Source organism: Pan paniscus, chromosome 15, assembly GCF_029289425.2.
Source record: "Pan paniscus chromosome 15, NHGRI_mPanPan1-v2.0_pri, whole genome shotgun sequence".
NCBI lineage: Eukaryota > Metazoa > Chordata > Mammalia > Primates > Hominidae > Pan > Pan paniscus.
The window spans coordinates 76,810,928-76,831,213 of NC_073264.2; the positions used below are offsets into that span (position 1 = coordinate 76,810,928).

General features: G+C 37.6%; 1 protein-coding gene across 50 annotated transcripts in view; it reads left to right on the top strand.

Annotated features, from left to right (window-relative positions):
* Positions 1-20,286, top strand: part of TTLL5 (tubulin tyrosine ligase like 5) — a 297,434-nt gene that overhangs the window by 64,259 nt on the left and 212,889 nt on the right. For 28 of the 50 annotated variants that reach the window (XM_055097299.2, XM_055097300.2, XM_055097295.2 and 25 more), the window contains exons 13-17: positions 7,071-7,152; positions 8,722-8,783; positions 9,927-10,021; positions 19,800-19,913; positions 20,195-20,286. In XM_055097299.2, coding sequence (XP_054953274.1) covers positions 7,071-7,152; positions 8,722-8,783; positions 9,927-10,021; positions 19,800-19,913; positions 20,195-20,286 — 445 coding nt within the window. Of the gene's footprint in view, positions 1-7,070; positions 7,153-8,721; positions 8,784-9,926; positions 10,022-12,293; positions 12,336-19,799; positions 19,914-20,194 lie in introns of all 50 variants that reach the window. The other 22 variants (XM_008977927.5, XM_055097264.2, XM_055097276.2 and 19 more) reach the window with 1 other exon arrangement.

A 20,286-nucleotide genomic window follows, 5' to 3' on the forward strand; every position in this document is an offset into this window, starting at 1 on the left:
AAACTACTTGGCCACCCACAGAAGAATAATGAGAGTCATCAATCTCTTCACTTTTTGAGATAATCTCCTTTTTTGGTTTATCATATGCTCCTGTTTAGATGGGAAAGGAAGTTTACTACAGAAGAAACTTATGTAGGAAGTATCTACTGTTTATCAAGCAAACATTGGTTATTTCCTTTAATTTGGTTTCACTGGTTATTTCTTTTTAGTCTTCAACAATTTTGGTTGGTATTATCTGTGTTTTATAGACATGGAAAAAAGATTCAGAAAGGTTAAATAAGTTGTCCTAGGTCATGCAGCTAATAAATGGCAAAGCCAAATTTGGGAGCCAGGTCTCTCTGGCTCTTTCTCCACCCACATAAAGACATGTCCTTATGAGTCCGGCCACTTTTGGCATGCCCCATATCCTGGATTCTCCCTCTGCTCTCCCGTAACTAGATACTCAGGAAAAATGATATCATCCTTTCTAGCAGATCAGGCCTGAAAAGGACACTCCTTTTGCTCTAGTTAAGCATACCTAGTCCTAAATACTCCTTTCAAATCTACCTTTACATCTGGTAACCAGATAGCATATTGATTTCTTGGACTAGTTAACCAATTGGCTGTGGGCATTTTCTTTTCATTTTCTTGTGGGTCTGCTTTTTTCCAAAATTCTCCTTCTGGACCCCATATAAAGACTTCCTCTTTAGCTTTTTCAATTTGAATCCAAAGCCAAGGTAAAAAGAATTTCCTTCATACAATAGCATTTCAGTGACAGTGAGTTCTGGCTAATGTCAGCACTTTCCATTGCCTCAGGGACCACAGCTTCAGCTGGGACTTTATTTCTGGGGAGAGTTAGTGGATTGATCCAAAATTAGTGGTGTGACATGTTTAGTAATCTATTAGGCCTTGGATGGATTATTATTTTCTTGAGAAAATCTTTTTTTCCTCCTCTCTCCCTAAACTATCTTTTATCAGGTTTTTTCTTAATACAGCTTTAATATGTAAAGTTTCCTAAGAATCTCTCTTATTTTCTTTATGATTGGTGGCTTTATTATAAATATTTCAAGTCTTGTGATCAGGGTTATTTTGTAGGAAGTGGCTGCCAATTATTTTGTCTTTCTCAAAAACTATGCATTGTTTTTCACTTAAAATATATTTTTTTCATTCAGTATTTCTGAAGTATTTCCTATGTGCTAGTTATGGTGCAGGCTACTTGTAATACAACAATGAATGAAACATGGACCCTGCCCTCAAGTGATAGGGAGGAGCAGACATGAAATGATAAATGACATTACAAGTAGTATAAGTGACTCAGGTGCTCTAGGAATATATAAGATTTACTAGCTGTGCCTAGGGGATCCACAGAAAGCCATTTTTAACAGCAAGAATGTAGTATGCAACATACAGTGTCATGACGGGATGTGATATTTTTTGAAATGGTAAGAAGTATGACTAGATATAGCGTGCATAGAATGGGGGAATAGAAGATAGGGTTATGGAGGTGGATTTGGGCCAGAATATAAAGAATTGACAAGTTTAAATTCATCTTGTAGCTAACAGACAGCCACTGGAAGTTTTTGAGCAGGGGAGCGATAGGATTATTATTATTTTTCTTTAACTTTTATCATAATTTAATCCAAAGCTTAGGATGACAGAATTACAATAAAGGGAATACAGTACAATATTACTAGCAATGACTGACTTAAAATCTTCTAGGAACCAAGCTGACATTAGTGTCTGTTGTTGGACCAATTCACTGCCTACCTCTATGTGACTGCTAAGTTTGTTTTTCTAAGAAAAGTATAATTCTCATGGCCTTGAAGAATGGACTACAATTGGGAGAGGCAAGTGCTAGGGAAATGACTAAGGTGGTAAGAGGTGTGCAGTGATAATATATACTTAACCATATGACCCAGTAGTCCCACTCATAGGTATTTTCCCAGAAGAACCGAAACCATATGTTTATATGAATATCTGTATACAAATGTTTATAGCAGCTTTATTAATAATTGCCAAAAATTGGAAACAATCCAAATGTCCATCAACTGTTGAATGGGTAAATAAATTGTGGTATGTCCATATAATGGAATACTACTCAGCTATAGAAAGGAAGGAACTATATTATTGGTATGTATAACAACATAGATAAATCTCAAAAGCACAATGCTAAGTGAAAGAAGCCAGTTTCAAGAAACTACATATTACATTAATTTCATTTATTCGACTTTCTGGAAAAGGCAGGAAGCAGACAAAAATAAGATCACTGGTTGCTGAGGGTGGGAGTGCGACTGGAGAGGGGCACAAGGGAATGTTTGTTAAAATTGTCCTATGTCTTGTGGTGGTGTTAGACAACTGCATATATTTGTCAAAACTCACCAAAATGTATACTTTAAAAGGGTGAATTTATTGTATGTAAATTAGACTTTGATAAATCTGCCTGAAAACAAAAAGCAATGATAGATGGATGAACCTCAGAAACATGGTAGATGAAAGAAACCAGACTCAAAAGAGTATATACCATATGATTCCATTTATGTGAAATTCTAGAATAAGCAAAACTAATCTGTGGTGAAAGAAATAAGACTAGTCGTTGTCAGGGATGGGGGAAAGGGCAGGATACTTACTAGGAAGCAGCACAAGGGGTCCTTTTGGGGTGATGGAAACATTCTATGTGGGCTGACAGGCATGTGGGTTACATGGATATGTCCAATTATCAAGACTTGTCAAGTTGTACACTTAGATCTAACTATTTCATCATATGTAAATTATACCTCAAAAGGGAATAGAGAAGATTAAAGAGATTAAAGAGGAAGAAACTGGCTGGGCACAGTGGCTCACGCCTGTAATCCCAGAACTTTGGGAGGCCAAGGAGGGTGGATCACTTGAGGTCAGGAGTTTGAGACCAGCCTGGCCAACATGGTAAAACCCCATCTCTACTAAAAATACAAAAGTTAGCCAGGCATGGTGGCAGGTGCCTGTAATCCTAGCTACTTGGGAGGCTGAGGCAGGAGAATTGCTTGAACCTGGGAGGTGGAGATTGCAGCGAGCCGATATTACACCATTGCACTCTAGCCTGGGAGACAAGAGCAAAACTCCGTCTCAGAAAAAAAAAAAAAAAAGAGAAAAAGAGACTAAAGAGAAAGATTAAAGACAAGAAAGAGAGATAGAGATTTGGTGATATCTTGTATTTGGGAGGTGGTAAGAGAGTGTTTCTAGTTTGGAGCCTGGTGGATGGGGTTACCATTCTCCAAGATGAAGAATAATAGCAAACCAAACAGTTTTGGGGAAAGAAAACAAGGGCTATTTTGTTGAGTGTTGAATACCTGTGGAATATCCTAGTGAAGATGTCCAAAAGGCAATTTGAATTATGGATTTGGTGTCCAGGAGACACTTGGCTAAAGATGTGATTTGAATATTATCATCATCATCATCATCGTCATATTAATTGTGGCCATGAGAATACATGAGATTGCCTAAGGAGAAAACTAGAATTGAGAAGGAAGGACCTGAGAGTGTCACCCTGAGCAAACCTACCATTGAATATCTTGGTAGAAGAGAAGGAAGGAAAGGAGGAGTGGAAAGGGGAGAATCAGAAGAGAGCAGTGTCCTAGAACCCAAGGGAGAAGAAAGCTCCAGTAAGTCAGGGGTGGTCATCAGTTTCAGATGTTTGGGCTTAGCAATAAGGTAGTCTTTGGTGATCATATTGAGAATAGTCAGTTATTAGAGAGGGAGCAGAAGCAAATTCTTAGGGCTGGGAATAAATAGGTATTAAGAAGTTCAGACTGTTAAGTGTAGATTGCTTTTTCAAGGAACCGTATTAAAGAGGTAGGAAGCTAAGTTTGCTTTGGTTTGGCTAGGGGCTGAAGGAAATATTTCTTACTAAGGAAAATTGTCCTGGGGAAATGTTCCATAAGGCACGCAATAGTCCTTTGAAAACACTTGCTCTTCTGTCATGATAAAGACAACACAGAAAGAGGAGCTCTCAGAACTGGAAAAGCCCAGCTAGCTTGCACCCATTCATGACAGGAAAGTTGGTGTATCTCATTGTGGATACTGAGTTTTTAAAATTCTCGTTACGGCTGCCAAAACACTCAATATTAAAAGATGAGGAAGTTGATTATGCTCAGTACAACCTACTCTTTACCTTTTAAAATCTTCAATGCCCATAGAAAATACCAAATACCAATAGTAAGTTTAAAAGGTTCTTTAAGGACTCTAGTTGCCTGCCAAGGACCCAAATTATTTTTCTTAAGCTGAATTGATTGTGTTCAAAGAGGAAAACCTGATACAGAAGCAATCTTTCCACCCCATTCCCCCCACCAATGCCAGCCTTTGAGGTGAGCTGGGTTTTGCACTATGTTACAATGCTGTCACATACCAATATATTATTTCTTCTCCAACTCTTAAATGATAGTAGGTCCAAGCCTGGTATGTGTACAGATGTAGTTAGATTCAAGGCTGGATTTTTTTAGTTTGGGCACCCTCTCTGTAGAGGTTGTTTAGCAGTAACAAGATTTATTCATCCAAATGAAAATTAATTTAGCTTTTTGAAGGATGTTTTCTCTCTAGGTCATTTTCCCCCCTCATATTTCCCAGAATATTGGTTCTCAGCCTGTCAACTGAGATTCTTGGAATTTGCCTCTGGTTTGGGGAAATGGTTAAGTAAACCTGTAGCTGCTTAATGCAAGATACTTAAATAGTGGGTTTCATTGATTGTTAATCTGATTTGAATTTGTCTTCATTTGTAGCTGATTCTGTAAACCTGATCAATATGTGCATCAATTACTATTTTCACCCTGTTCTTCTTACTTTTAATAATATTACCACTTTATGAAACAGTTGAATCCTGTGCTTCAGCTTTTAAACAATGAAGAGAATATTCTTTTTCTTCAATCAAATGTTGTATTCTCTCTTGCTTATAAAATGTTTATGTAGACTTGTAGATTTTGCAAGTAGATTTTTCCTTTTAAATGCCTTATTTAGTGCTATATCACAGATGATTTTTTCTCAGGTTAAAGGGGCAATATTCTAAAAGATTACTGAAGATTAGATCAGCTATTGAGAAGAATGTATTAGCTGTTAAAAGCTATGAATTCATTACGAAAAGAAGATAGATGAAAGAGCTTCCTTTTCTTTACATTTTAATGTATAGGCAATGTATAAATTTGGTATAGTTACTTGAAGGTGATCCCATCTCAAACTCTTGTATAGTTTGTGATGATTTTTGCAAATTAAATGGAATCCCATATAATTACTATGGAAGCCAACTCATTCATGGAAAATTTTCCCTAGAGGATTTAGAATATGAATGTCTGAGTTCATACTGCCATATATCTGTAAATAGCATCCAGATATTGACAGTGGTTAATAAAGAGGCTAAAGGAAACCAAATGATGCCAAAGAAATCTCAGAGAGAGAAATGATTTCCCCAAGTTCCACAGTGTAGAATCATGGGGACAACTAAGGTCTCTAGATTCCCATTCTAGGATTCTTTTTTTTTTTTCACCCAGGCTGGAGGGCAGTGGTGCGGTCTCAGCTCATTTCAACCTCCACCTTCCGGTTTCAAGCGATTCTCCTGCCTCAGCCTCCTGAGTAGCTGGGATTACAGGTGCCTGCCACCACGCCCAGCTAATTTTTGTATTTTTAGTAGAGACGGGGTTTCACCATGTTGGCCAGGGTGGTCTCAAACTCCTGACCTCGTGATCTGCCCGCCTCAGCCTCCCAGAGTGCTGGGATTACAGGCATGAGCCACCACACCCGGCCTCATTCTAGGATTCTTAATACATCATGTAACTTCAGACTCCCTGTGTTCTAGAAGAGAGTTTTGGCAGCCATCTTTTTAGAGTCTATTTTTTTGTTTTCTGAGAGTATTGAGAAATTTAAAAATCCTTCTTGAAGCAAGGAAATTTGTATCAGAATTAATTTCTGGAAAATACCTCGTTGTGTTCTGTGGGTGTGAGCTCTGGTCTGTGACCTCTGATCAAACAGTAAGGAAGGTAGTGTGGTAGTGTTTACTTCTAGAGAAAAAATATAAGCAGTTTTTTTGAGGGTCACAGGATGGGATGTTTAGGAGTGATGTTTTATATATATATAGATATAGCTATAAATATACACATATACATACACACACACACACACACACACACACACACACACACACACACACAGGACTGTACATTACCGTGATTTTTGTAGAGGAAGTCTCAGTAATAATAAGAAGGGTTTCAAAGTTAACCTCTCATCCCTGAACTTGTTAAATGAAACCAGGCATTCTGGGAAGAACACTTGCTTCTGGGTCTTGCTTTCTCTTTGCAACAGTTGGGAAGGTAGAGAAAGAGAATCAATACAGAATCCATAAACTTGATCTCTGGCTCCTACCCTTCTTAAATAATATTAGTAGTGCAAGATACCTTGTCACACCTGTGCTCTGCTACCACTGATTTCTCTTTCCTTGTCTGTCTTTTGGTTCATGTTGGGCTAGTGTGTTTTATTTTCTGTCTTCAAAGGGAAATTGAAGCTGTAGGAGAGGGGAAAGAATAAATACATTTATATGTCTTCTTGACCTAGGTTGCAAAAGCAATATCTTGGTTTAAGAAAATGTGATGGAAGGATTCTAGAGAAATGCCTTCAGGAGATGTTTCTGTTTTCAAAGTTGGCAGGGAGGGATTGGGGAAGGGAAATTCAGAGAAGGCCTAAAGCAGTGTTGGTATTGGTTGTGCTTGTTTCATCCCTTTCCCCACCTCTTTTTTTTTTTTTTTTTTTTTTTTTTGCGCCCATAAGCACAGCAGAATCGTGCTTGTTAACTATTCTAGAGTCAGGTCGCTTTCTATGTAGGATTTAGGAACATCAATAGACACTGCATGATAAAAACAGTGGAATTTTATAGCATTGTTTTCTTATTCCTAGAACTTGATTAATTTCTCTTGAACTTGAAAGATTCTTGAAAGATTCTCTGCTTCTACTTCCACTTGCTACTTACACTCAGTGAGTTTCTAGGCCTGGGAGTTAATGAGATTGAGTCTTCTAGATCTTTGTGTAGTTGTGACATGGAAAATGATCTTGTGTATTGTGTTGTGTTGTATTTCTAGAACTCTATGGCTTTGACGTGCTCATAGATTCTACTCTGAAGCCATGGTTGTTGGAAGTGAATCTCTCTCCTTCTTTGGCCTGGTAAGTCAGTTCCATCAACTACAAAAGGACAAATCTTCAAGTAGTACTTAAAGCACTTTTTTTTTTTTTTGATCATTTCTCTTGGCACTAGGAGACTGTTTTTTTCCTAGTTATTAGGTGGAGATAACCAGACTTTCTTAAATCAGCTGGTTTATGGCATAATATCAAAGTGCATATGACAACCATGGATCTCTGTCTTCCTAGTCAATTTACAATTCTATCATTCCTGTTTATTAGGTTTCTAAGGGATGATTCTTGCATTCAGTTTTATCCCTGTAGTTTTTTTAATAGTAGGTCTTCTATTAAGGGTAAAGAAATACATAAGGTATTTCCTTCATTACCGAAAGTTTTACAGGTTCAAATCCACATACACTATAAAGGTATAAACCTGGATCTAGGGCCATGTGGATAATATGTGGTCCTTTTACCCTGTCTCATGTTTAAGTCATCCAAGTTTAAAGTCAAAAACTTCAAACAACTTAAAAATCTTTTTTTTACTAACCTATTGTTTAGAAGAAAAGAAACATATTTTTCAATACCAGGGAAAATTCTTATTATATTTGCAGCTACAGCCAGAATTTCTGTTCGCTGTACACTTCTCTAAACTGAGAACTCTAGAGATTTATGCCAAAGACCACCCAGCTGCTGAGTTTTTAAGGATGAGAGATATTGGCAAAATGCCAAGGAATCAAATAAAGACAGATTGACTACTTTTGGAGTGGGAGTTTGGCTTAACCTCCATAGTAAGGTGTAGAGCTAGATATTACAGATGCTTCAGATGTTATGCAACTTTCGTCAAGTCAGCCTTTTGTAGGTTGCCCAGTAAAGTATATTATACTATACTTTAAAAGTGAGAAATCCCCAGAACGAGGCACTGAGTATAGCGGCCAGAGCAGTTTGGTTCGTGGAGGAACACCTCAGCACTGAAGCCACCGTGGCCGTCACTGCCGCAGGGAGGCCTCTTGCTTTTGGTCGATGTTGTTTTTGTTTTCATGTGGGTTCCCGCCCATCTGGTGAGATTTTGGTATAAGTTGTATTTTTTTTTTCTTTTTTTGCCGTATTCGCAAGCCTGCAAGCCTAAGAAATTTGTTTTAGAGCAGACAATAAAGACTTTAAAAAGTACCAGTGTGGCCAGAGTTGCTTCTCTTGCGTGTGAATGTGACTTGACTGTTGCAGCAGCAAAAAGTAATTTGAATGGTGGTGGACATACTCATAAAAGAGCATACTGAAAATCTGAACCTCTAAAATCCACAGTTTTAATGAAGTGGTATTCTTGACTTGTGCAAATTTTGAATTGCACAAGACCTTCTGGTATAAAGAAAATTGCATGTTAGAGAATCAATGGATGGTGCTGCGTTTGCATTACAGAGGACGAATTTAACACCAGGATTTCATTTCTCATATTTTTGCCCAGGATTTTTCCCCCACCGCCCCCGTGGATTTTATGGGCTTTATGTGTTGCTCTTCATTGACATTTGGAAACTTTGCTATATTGGGACCCATCAGAGGGCGGCTATTCTGTTAACCTACACACTTATTAATTGCTCTTTTCTTTCTCTGTTCTGTTAGTGATGCGCCTCTGGACCTAAAGATTAAAGCCAGTATGATTTCAGATATGTTCACTGTTGTAGGTGAGTAGTAGTATTTTCTGAACTGGACTCACATAAAAATTAACCGGAGCGTCCATTTTATCAGACTCCATAGGTTTTGCCAACTGGCAGGTCCTAAGCCATACTGAATGGTTTGTACTAAAAAATTATATTTTCAGGGAAATGTTTATATGTTTCTACGACACTTGGCTCCATCCTGTCCTGAGGCTGAACCACAACTAAGGCTGAGACCTGAGGCACAGGAATTAGGAGCTGAGGAAGAGAATTAGCAAAGATCTGGAGAAAGTGTATTTTTCTCCAAGCTGGGAAAGTAAAACCCACTGAAGAAGCCTTGTTGCAAAGGAGACTGGCTATATTTCTGCTAGACAGTCTCTACTGGTCTCAACGTGATCCCTTCTGTAGTAGTTATAACCAAAGCAGCCCAAAGAAGAAATCTCATTTTAAGTAGATAAGCCAAAACTTTGAAGTGGAGATGGGCAGTCAGGTGGGTATTTTGTGGGCTTGTTGGTTTTTTTTAGGTACTATAAAAAGACATAATAAAATATATTTGAAATGAACTAGTACCTGATGTACCAGCAAATGCTATAAAACTTAGCTACTCTATTCTCCCTGGATGGGAATCTGCTTCTTTTTAGGAAGTAAGTGAAATTAGCTGAAGTCCAATTTCCAAAGCCATAGATAATCTACAAAGCCAATTTTGAAAGTTGCCAATAGACCACCTTCTGCAGTTCCAGAAGTAGATCATGTAACAGGATGAGACTGTTCACTTGCTTTTGTAAAAATAACTTTATTTTCCAGTCATCATCCAGGTAGCCACTTTAAAGTAACTTGTTTTTATTAACAACTGTGTGTTTTAAAATGGTAATTTGCAGTTACTCTTAAGTTCCTCAAAAATCTACATCTCTTTCTCACTCAGAATCACATTTCAGCTACCCAACCAGCAAGGTTAATTCATCTGGAGATTTCCCTTTTCTTCTCTCTAGTTATGGTGGTTCAGAGTTCAGAGGGTGTGTGTGGGAGAGTTGTGCATTATGCTCCTGAGGATAGATCTCTGTGATATTTATGACAGTGAAACTGAGTTTGTGTATCTAAAGAAAAGATGCAGCCAGACCTGCTAATTTCTTAGAAAATGGCAGGTTTTAATGTTGCCCATTCCCCATTCAGGATTTGTGTGCCAAGATCCTGCCCAGCGGGCATCAACTCGGCCAATTTATCCCACCTTTGAGTCTTCCAGGCGAAACCCTTTCCAGAAACCTCAGGTAAGCCAATTCCACAGCAGGGAGCCTGAAGGAGGCTTACTGGGAAGTGGCGGCTGATGTAACTGTGGGAGCAGAAGCACTGTGGGTATGAGGTCACTTAGAGCAGGAGAATTTGGGGATCACTCTAGACGGGAGGCAGTTATATTCAGCTGTGGCTAATAGCTTATGCTTTCAACATTTTCCAAGAAACTTACTCCCTGTTTTTTGTTTTGTCTTTTCTCTTGGCTTCTTTTTTTCATTATCTTCCTTCTTTCTGTTTTTAAAAATCACGTTTTTTCCGCCTCAGATTGATATGCTCAGAAACAAGGCACAGAAAAGGAGCCTATTAATTCTTAGTCATTACTGCATTCTTTCTGATCTTCAGACTAGCTTTGTAAAGAAGATGCTTTCTTGAAATAGTATCTTCTCTACAAGTAATTCTCCTCAAAGGACCCTCCATGATCATGAGTTATTGAGGCTAAATGAGATAAAAGCCCAAAGAAACTTATACTTGTCTAAAATATTATTTGATCAAGCATTGCTTCGGTCTTTGTGTACTCTGCATTTTTGTTCCAGTTAAACCAATCAGCTGATCCTTCTATTTACTCATTCCATCATCTTGTCAGTCCCTGTCTGTTTTGACCCTGCTAATTTTCCACTTTTGTTTCTTGGCCTTTAACATTTCTTCTTATTTAAAAAAAAATCCACTTTGCTCTTCTCTTCCCATCTGGTTTGATTGCTTTGCCTGCTCAGACATTTTGGAAGTCTTTTCTTATTAAATCCATCATCACCTTTACTTTTCATTTTAACATTTATTTACTTGTTCTATATTACATTGTTTTGCATTCATTGATTTGTTGCTTTTAAATTGTTCTGTACTCTCCTGCCAGATTGTAGGCTCTTTGAAGGCATAAGCAGCTTTTTCTTCCTACTCCCCATTTTCTCTTTCCTTTTCTTCTCTCCTTTTATCCCTGCCCCAACTCCACTTTAACCCTTTACTCCCCACTTTTTTCCTCCCTTCTTCCACTCCCATTCCTGCTCTTGTTCCTTTTGCTTGCTAGTCTCATTTGGAGTAGTGCTATTTTCTGTTTGCGAAACCCATATGCTATTATTTATTCAGATAATTTTTTATTGGAACAGGGTTTTCAAACTCAAATGCCTAGAGGGCCTGCAGGCAGGTAATATAAATGAGTAAATAGAGGCAGGCATAAAACAGCCAAGAGTGATATGACTGAGGTAAACTGGAGAGTGCGTACCTCATCTGAAAGGGATGGCTGTTTTACTAATGTGCTCTAGCTAATTACTATCAGGCATAAGTGTGGGCCAGGTGTTATGAGATCTTCCTATTGTCAAGAGAAATCAGAAATCTTACTTTTAAGTATTGGCAGCCACTTCATTAGAAACAATACTTTGCAGGCCAAGCATAACATGTCTTTGAGCTAGATTCAGTCTATGCCTATCTATGACCCCGTGCTGCAGAATTATTCCCTAATTAATGTTGGGATGTGGAACAGGGTGTACTGTATTTTAAAGGCTATTATCTTGGATTAGATATAAAATCAGTTACCAGGGTTGTACTTGATCAGTGCATCATCACAGATCAAAGGGTTTTCTTTAATTTTTAATAAGAAAAAGTAGAGGATTAACCTAGGTGTACTAGAAAAACTTAATTTAGGCAGTCACATTCCTTTGCAAATTGTTTCCTGCAGTATCTGTGGCAAGAACCACAGAATTATGTATAAAGGATCATGAACATTTCTGTGCAGCTTTAACACAGTTTCTGCCAAGTTTCACTTCTAGAGGTAGCTGTATTGCCAGTCTTAAATGAATTGGTCCCTTTTCTTAGTTTGCCTGTCAGCTTTATTGGCAACTCTTTGCAAACTCTAGAAAATCTGTTCAATGCTTGTTTTGCCAACTGGTAGGTAATGGCATGATTACATCCATAAGCAGCCTACAGGACACTTATATAAAGGCTAAAGGAACTGTAGATTGGTCATGTGTACTGTGTGAAACCAGTTTGTCAGGTGGACTAGTTGACTTCAGGATCTTCAGTATCTGGCAGTAGGATTGTGCCCTCAGTGGTGAGAAGTTGAAGCTGGAATATATATGGCATAGGAGAAAGCAGTGTGAAAGATAAATGTTCTAACCTTCCAACCACAAAGTGTAGGGCTCTTGCTTTTGGTTTCTGCTTGGAGATTATTTTTTCCTTTTTTATATCATAGATCTAGGAGATGGAAAATGTAGGCATATTAGGAGAAGATAAGGGTTTATTCCATTTTTCTGTCTTTTATAGCGTCCAGTATCTGCACAGTTTCAGTCGTCAAAGGCCAAGCAGGTAAGTTCTAGATCTTTTGGAGACTTCATTCAAATTTTATTTTCATTCTCCAAATGGAAAGTTTTTTAGCTTTAGTTTTTCATGGTACATATTTTTATGTACCTATTTTTTTGCGCAGTTTAATAACAAAGTGAATGAAAATAAATGCATAGAAGTCTTTTTGGTTATAGGATATAAGAGTAGAGGATGCAGGAACTTAGGGATCCTCTTTTCCTGATAGTGATTATACTGAGATGGAGACAGTTGAATTTAAATGAGGAACAGGGGCTTGAAGGCATATCTATCACTTTGACCAAAATAATCCAGGAAGGAAATTTTCCAGTTCACAAATGAACTTCAATTTTTTTTTCAGACATCTTATGAAACATACTGTTGTCTATAGCTTAATATTGGAAATGTTTTCACATTGGGTGTAGGGTTGTATTTGAGTTCCTTAGCAGGTGACATTTCAAATATGTAGTGATGTGCAGTTTATAAATCTTAGAAGCTCTGCCACAATAGTGTCTCAGATGCTACCTTTGAAATACAAACATCTTTCTTTCTGAATGATCAGCATTTGCTTTCTTACTGTTTTTGTTAGCAGTGTTTGAGATTAACCACTGCTTTCTTCTGCACAGATTTAAAAAATTCTTTTTGAAGTAATAGGCTAGCAGTGGGGGTCCTGTGCCTGCTATTTGATGCTTTAGTATGAGGGATATAGATATTCTCATATATAAACGTGTCACTGCAACTGTTGTTTAGCAAAAAGCTCCAGTATATTTATTTTGGCGTTTGTACTCTCTGATGCAATTTCTGGTAAGCTTGAATGCTTGACGTGTAACTTTTCTTAGCTACTGTTTCTGATAAAGTGATTTATATGGTTTATGTGAATCCAAGAAATGAAAAATAACTTACTGGATGCCTTGTCTAATATTTAGTAACTGATTAATGTGGCTCTGTAGTATGAGTTTTGGTGCTTAGTTGGTGGAATTCGAAACTCTATAATATGTAGTATTTTATATTTAGTAAATACCTAAGTATGCTAGTTGCTCCCATGGCAGAAAACAAAACAAAATAATGCTGTTGACTTCAAAGAGCTTATATTCTAAATATATCTGGAACTAATGTACTGAAAGGAGTACATTAGGAAAGGGGTACTCTTTCATAGCCTGTGGCATTTGACTGTAAAGAAGTGTCTTTGATATGTAATTCTAATTTATTTTTACTTACTTATTTGAGACAGCATGTCACTCCATCACCCAGGCTGGAGTGCAGTGACGCGATCACAGCTCGCTACAGCCTGGACTTCCTGGGCTCAGGTGATCCTCCCACCTTGGCCTCCTGATTAGCTGGGACTACAGGTGCACACCACCACGCCTGGCTAATTTTTTGTATTTTTGGTAGAGATGAGGGTTTTGACTTGTTACACAGGTTGGTCTGGAACTCCTGAGCTCAAGCGATCTGCCTGCCTCGGCCCTCCCAAAGTGCTGGGATTGCAGGCATGAGCCACCATGCCCGGCCTTTGATATATAATTCTAATCTTAATTTCTCATTATCAATTTTAATTCCATTACATCTAGTTGCATTGCTTGAATTACCATAGGTTGTAATAGGCTTGTTGGAGAGCAAGACCTCTCTTTAGTAGTAATGTATCTGAATACTTGCTTACGTGACATAAAGCTTTTCTGGCTTTATTCAGCCAGCTTTATACATGTTGAATTCTTTGACTTTTATTGTACTTTGCAATGTTCTATTTTGTCATTGTCTTTCTGTTAACGAAGCACTCAACTTCACAGTATTTTCATTGGAGCTAAGTAAAAAAAAAAATTTCTTTGTTCTGACCAGTTAGACTGTGTCAAGCTTTCTTTTTCTGTTGCTGTCAGATTGTGAATTCTCTTAGTCCTTTGCCCTTTTTCTGCCTTTTCCTTTTTAAACCATTATCTCTATATTTCTCCTTTCTCTTTAATGTCTATGGTTCAAATTTTCCACTCACCAGAAATTGTATGACATGGTACTGTGGAAAGAATATGGACTTTTACAGTCTGATAGACCTGGATTCAAATTTGAGCTCTGCCAAAAACTAGCAATTAGACCTTTGGGCAAGTTCTCTTACCTCTCTGAGGCTCAATTCCCACATCTGTCATATGGGGATAATAATATATACATGAAGTTACGGTGAGGAAGAAATGATAAAATATAAGAGGTAAAATATTCAGGATAAGTGCTAGACATGTAGTTTACACTAAGAAGATAGATTTACTCCCCTTCACACTTTTGAGTCTTTTGATTTTCCCATTGTCAAGATCTCTTGTTATTTTGATATTCACCTGTTTGTAGTCATGTTTTTCACATTTGCCATCATCCACAAATGCTATTTTGTTTTTCCTTCCAGACGTTAATGAAGATTCTAAATAATGCTTAGTTAATACCCATTCCAGAAATCACTTTCTAACTTGATTCACTGCTATTTATCTTGCATTTACACTGTTTTCAGTGTTTGTTGATGTGTTATATTCTGGCACTAACCCCCAACTGGAAATATAATTTAGAATAAAAATTTTGTGAAATTTTCTCAAATACTTCTTTAAAATCCAAAGACATTTAATATATTGCTATAGTTCCCCTTTTAAAAATCTTGTCCTAAAAATGAAACTTTTAAAGCATGTTTTAAAATAAAGCATTCTTCATACTATTCTTCATAAGCCCATTATCCTCTAAGTTATTAGGGATTTTTTCCTTTTAATATTTATTCCATTATTTTACTAGGGATTCGAGTTAGGTTTACCAGGCAGTAACCACCAGGAGCATACTTCTTACATTTTTGAAGATTAGTACCTCATTTGGTTTTTTTCTAAACTGGTACCTCCTCAGTTCTTCATGATTTTTCAAACATAATTATAAGTGGTTTGGGTAAGTTTTGTTTGTTTTTAAAGCCAATTTCCTTAATAACAAGATGCATGTCTCTCAGACCTGCTGGCTTACATTTATTCCAAATTTCTAGATGCTGTTACACAAGCCTACTTACTTTCTCCCCTCCACCTGCCAATTTCAAAGTATACCCTGATTATCAGTATGTTTAAACCTTCTCTTAGAAGCCATTTTTTTTGTCCATTTCCATTCAGATTTATTGATAATGTGGTCTTTTCCATTTGTTTTCTTTCATTTGATAGCATTCATTTTACTTTTAAACTTGATTTTACCTTTTGTTTTTTAGATGGTAAAATGTATCACATATAAATTGAGCTATTTCTAGTTCCTTTGCTTTTAATGAAGAATTCCAAACTTTGTAAAACTGCATTGGGAGATTTTTATTCTTTGCATGTGTTCTCTGTCAAGCAAATTTTATTTTTGCCCCTCAATTATGACATATTCTTAGGATATCTTGCCATTTTTCCCCATTCCACATTTTGTTAAGTTCTTCTCATCATTGGTACTTGCCAGCTTTTTTTAGGCTGAGAGTCATTTTCTGATTCAACATCTGTTTCTTACTACTTTGATTGAGTGGAGACTGGTGGTTCCTTGTCTCAATAATTTCACACTTTCAGCCAGTTGTTCCTTAGCAATGATGGTTAGATATGTAAGGTTTCTTCTCTGGGAAGATTTCTGAATCGTAAGTTGTACTATTGACAAATTCATCTTTATCCTTGGTGCATGTTGCATGGCAGAATTCTTGACAGTAATTTGACAGTTTATAATTTATCTGAGCACTGGATATCTAAATCATGTATCTTTTAGCCAGAGGCAATGGTTCTCCTCTCTAAGTTCAGAGGACCTTACTTCCTTAGTGCATTCAGTCAACTCATGGGAATATGTGGATTTATTATATCTACCACCCAGAGAATGTAGTTGATGTGCCCAAAGGCAAAGCTACAGAATGACTTGCGTTTGGACTATTTTGCCCTTGTTTTTGATAGTCTTGGTGGCCTTTCAAATCAGTCTGATTCCTTTTTTTTTTTTTTTTAACTTTGCTTTGTTTTTAATCTCCAAGTGTGTCTCCTTGACACTCATAAGCATTTATTTTCTTTTTTTCTGTCCATCTTATCCTTTCTTCTTCCCTTCTCTCTTTCTCTACCTTTTCTTTCACCTGTGTCTATAACTCAGGTCACAGAATTATAGACCTTTCTCAGAGCTCTTAAATACCCCAACTAGAAGCACAGACCTGAATTCCTACATGCCTCTACCCGACCCCAAACATTCACAAATAATGTACACAGTAGCTAGACCTAGAATTGTAGGCTGTAACAAAGGAGTGGTTGTGAATGTATATGGGAGACAACTCTTTGAAAGTGATTGGCAGAGAAGTTTTAAGAGTTTTGGGGTGCTAATTCATTGGTTACAGAAACCACATTAGGTTAGTAGGAGAAGGTTGCCACATCATTATCTCAATTTCTAGAAGCCAGGAATATTAAAAAAACCATTAAAAACAATACCCAGGAATTGGAAGTTCTCATTAGATGTCATTCAATAGTGATTTGACCCCTGTTCTTTTAAATACAGCCATGCATTCCTTAATCTGTTTAATAGTTAATAACTTTTTCTTTAAGTACTTTTAATTGACCTTTGATATAGCTTTTAGTTTATCAACCTTCTAAGTAGCATTCTTTCTGTTCTTAAATGCTTAATAAAGATACCTATTTTTATTATATCATTTAAATGAATGTTTGTTTCTTACTCTCTCTTTACGTAATTTGAGATTTGAGGCCCTTAAATAGTGTCATGTAAGAAAGCTACTTAACTGTAGAAGACTGACTGCCAGTGGCTTTATTGTTTTGTTTTTTGTTTTGTTTTGTTTTGTTTTGTTTTTGAGACAGAGTTTTGCTCTTGTCACCCAGGCTGGAGTGCAATGGGGCAATCTTGGCTCAGTGCAACTTCCGCTTCCAGGGTCCAAGCGATTCTCTTGCCTCAGCCTCTCACGTAGCTGAGACCACAGGCATGTGCCACCAAGCCCAGCTAATTTTGTATTTTGAGTAGAGACAAGGTTTCACCATGTTGGCCATGGTTGGTCTCGAACTCCTGACCTCAGGTGATCCACCTGCCTTGGCCTCCCAAAGTGCTGGGATTACAGGTGTGAGCCACCACACCAGGCTTTGCCAGTGGCTTTATGATCAGAGACATGCTGTGATGGGTGAACTAGGTAAGTATTTTTTGGCAAACAATAAGTAGCGTGTGATCATGAGAAAAGTCATCAAACTATCCATTTAATATTTTTGGCTTTTTCCAAATTATACATTAAATAAGTGTTCACACTTTTTAAAGATTTATAAACAATGGTTATATTATTTATATTTGTTTCCTTCCTAAATCTTTCAACTTTCCCCTATAAACCCTCTCATTTTAACATCTACTGTTTAATTTATTCCCAGAGATTGAGGAAGTAAAAATATTTCCCAAAATCCTTCTGCAAAGTTTACTTCTAGCCATGATTGATGTCAGCACTTTCACGTATTTGTTTGTTCAACCAATATTTCTTGATTGACTTCATGCCAAGTACAGTGTATTGTTCTGGATGTTGAAGATACCACAGTAAAAGCCCCTGCACTTCACATGTTGCTTACATCTGTTGATTTCATGTTTTTCTTGATATAGATATCCATCATGGAGTTGCCAATCAGAAAATTTAGCTTTTATAACTCCCATGCTAGCTTTGGAGATTGGTTAGTTGGTCTCTCTTGTGTCCAAAGATAAAACCATCCATGGTTGGTTATTTATGTACATGAATATATTAGTCTGTTCAGGCTGTCATAACAAAATGCCATAGGCTGGGTGGCTTAAACAACAGAAATTTATTTCTCACAGTCTGAAGGCTGAGAAGTCCGAGGTGCCGGCAAGGTAGGCTTCATTCTAAGTCTTTTTTCTGTTGGCTTATAGGTCTCCATTTTGTTGTATGCTCACATGACCTCTTCTTTGTACACACACTAGCTGGGGTCTGGGGGAGAGAGAGTGAGATCAAACTCTCTGGCATCTCTCTTTTTTTTTTTTTTTTTTTTTTGAGACGGAGTTTTGCTCTGTTGCCCAGGCTGGAGTGCAGTGGCGTGATCTCAGCTCACTGCATGCTCCGCCTCCTGGGTTCACGCCATTCTCCTGCCTCAGCCTCCCGAGTAGCTGGGACTACAGGTGCCCGCCACCACGCCCAGCTAATTTTTTGTATTTTTAGTAGAGATGGGGTTTCACCGTGTTAGCCAGGATGGTCTCAATCTCCTGACCTTGTGATCTGCCCACCTTGGCCTCCCAAAGTGCTGGGATTACAGGCATGAGCCACCGTGCCCAGCCACCATCTCTTCTTATAAGGACACTAATCCCATTACACCAGGGCCCCACTCTCATGACTTCATCTGACTTTAATTACCTTCCAAAAGTCCCATCTCCAAATGCTGTCACATTGGAGGTTAGGACTTCAACATGAGAATTTTTGAGAGAAACCAACATTCAGTCCATAACAACGGGTGTTGCTAAAAAGGCCAAAAGTTAGTTACCACAATGCCTTTGAATAGATATTCTACAAATAGAGAAAGAGAAATAATACCTCGTGACAATGGGGCTGCTGCTCTCTGGTTGAAGTTACTTCTAAGAATCAAGAGGACAATTTGCACCCATGTGGGCGAATTCTTTCTTACTTTTTGTACTTGGCAGATTTGTCTTATTTTTGTCTGTCACTTCATCTATTTCAATAATAGTGTATTATTATGCTTTTATACTGACTTCCTTTTTTACCTTTCTATTTCTCCACTCGCATAAAATCAAAATCACTTAAAACTTATGTTTTCAGATGACCTCCCTCATCATCATGTAGAAGCTGAAATAGCCAAGATCCTCTTCTGGGATCAGTGATGGACAGGGCCCATTTGACTGCCTTCTTGGAGTACCCAGGGTAGTCACGCTTGTTCCAGGCCTCTTGAAGTCCAGCAACCACAGTGATAGCCTTTTGGCCACAGCTCTTTTCTGTGTTACTGATGTCTCTCATCTCAATATTTCCCCCTCAAATTGTAAAACATTTCACAGCCCAACTTTTTCATTTGTGATATAATAGATTGTTCCTTGGTTTTGTGTCTTATGTCTCAATTCTCTTAATTCTTCATCTCCTGTGCTAAAAATATACCCACTGAAATAAATACACATTTATTTTTCTATTGAGGGCATCTTCAGATTTTTCCATATCCTTGAAATATTGGATGTGCTCTAAAACCAAGGTTTGGGTTAAATACTAGCTTAGAAAGTCACGTGGACCTCATTCTTTCTTTCTTCTCTTTTCTCTCTCAACCCATAGTGTTCTTTTACTGTTCTGTTTTCTCCTCTTGCCTTTGAGTTTATTAGCTTTCGTCTGTTTTCCAGGGTTCCAGGCTGAGATTAATTACAGAAAGTGGGCTATGAATTTGAGCTTATAAATCTTTGGAAAAATAATGATGTTGAGGGAATGAACAGAGGGTAATGAGGAATAATGAAAACTTAAAAAAATTTTTTTTACTATTTTCATTTTCTTCTCCTTAGCGTTGCCGTCCACTCTCTGCCAGTGATGCGGAAATGAAAAACCTCGTGGGCTCAGCCCGGGAGAAAGGGCCAGGGAAGTTGGGTGGTTCTGTGCTTGGTCTGTCAATGGAGGAGGTAAAGATAAGTTCATTTTAGGCTTTTGTGGGTTAACACAGGGTTTAGTGAAAATTAGTGAGTGATTGATAATATTCATGACAAACTCATGTCTTACATTGAAAAGAGAAAGATTCAAGATTGGAGAAATGTTTTCTCAGGGAAGAACATTTTAAATGGAATTAATTTCTCCCTTCATGCTACTTTCATATTCTTGGGTCATAACTATCTTCCTTTGTCCTATAGCCACATGGACTCCGGTTTTCAAAATAGGTACTCATTTTATCTTATTTTTCATCTAGATCAAAGTTTTACGAAGGGTGAAGGAGGAGAATGATCGGCGAGGTGGATTTATTCGCATATTTCCTACATCTGAGACATGGGAAATATATGG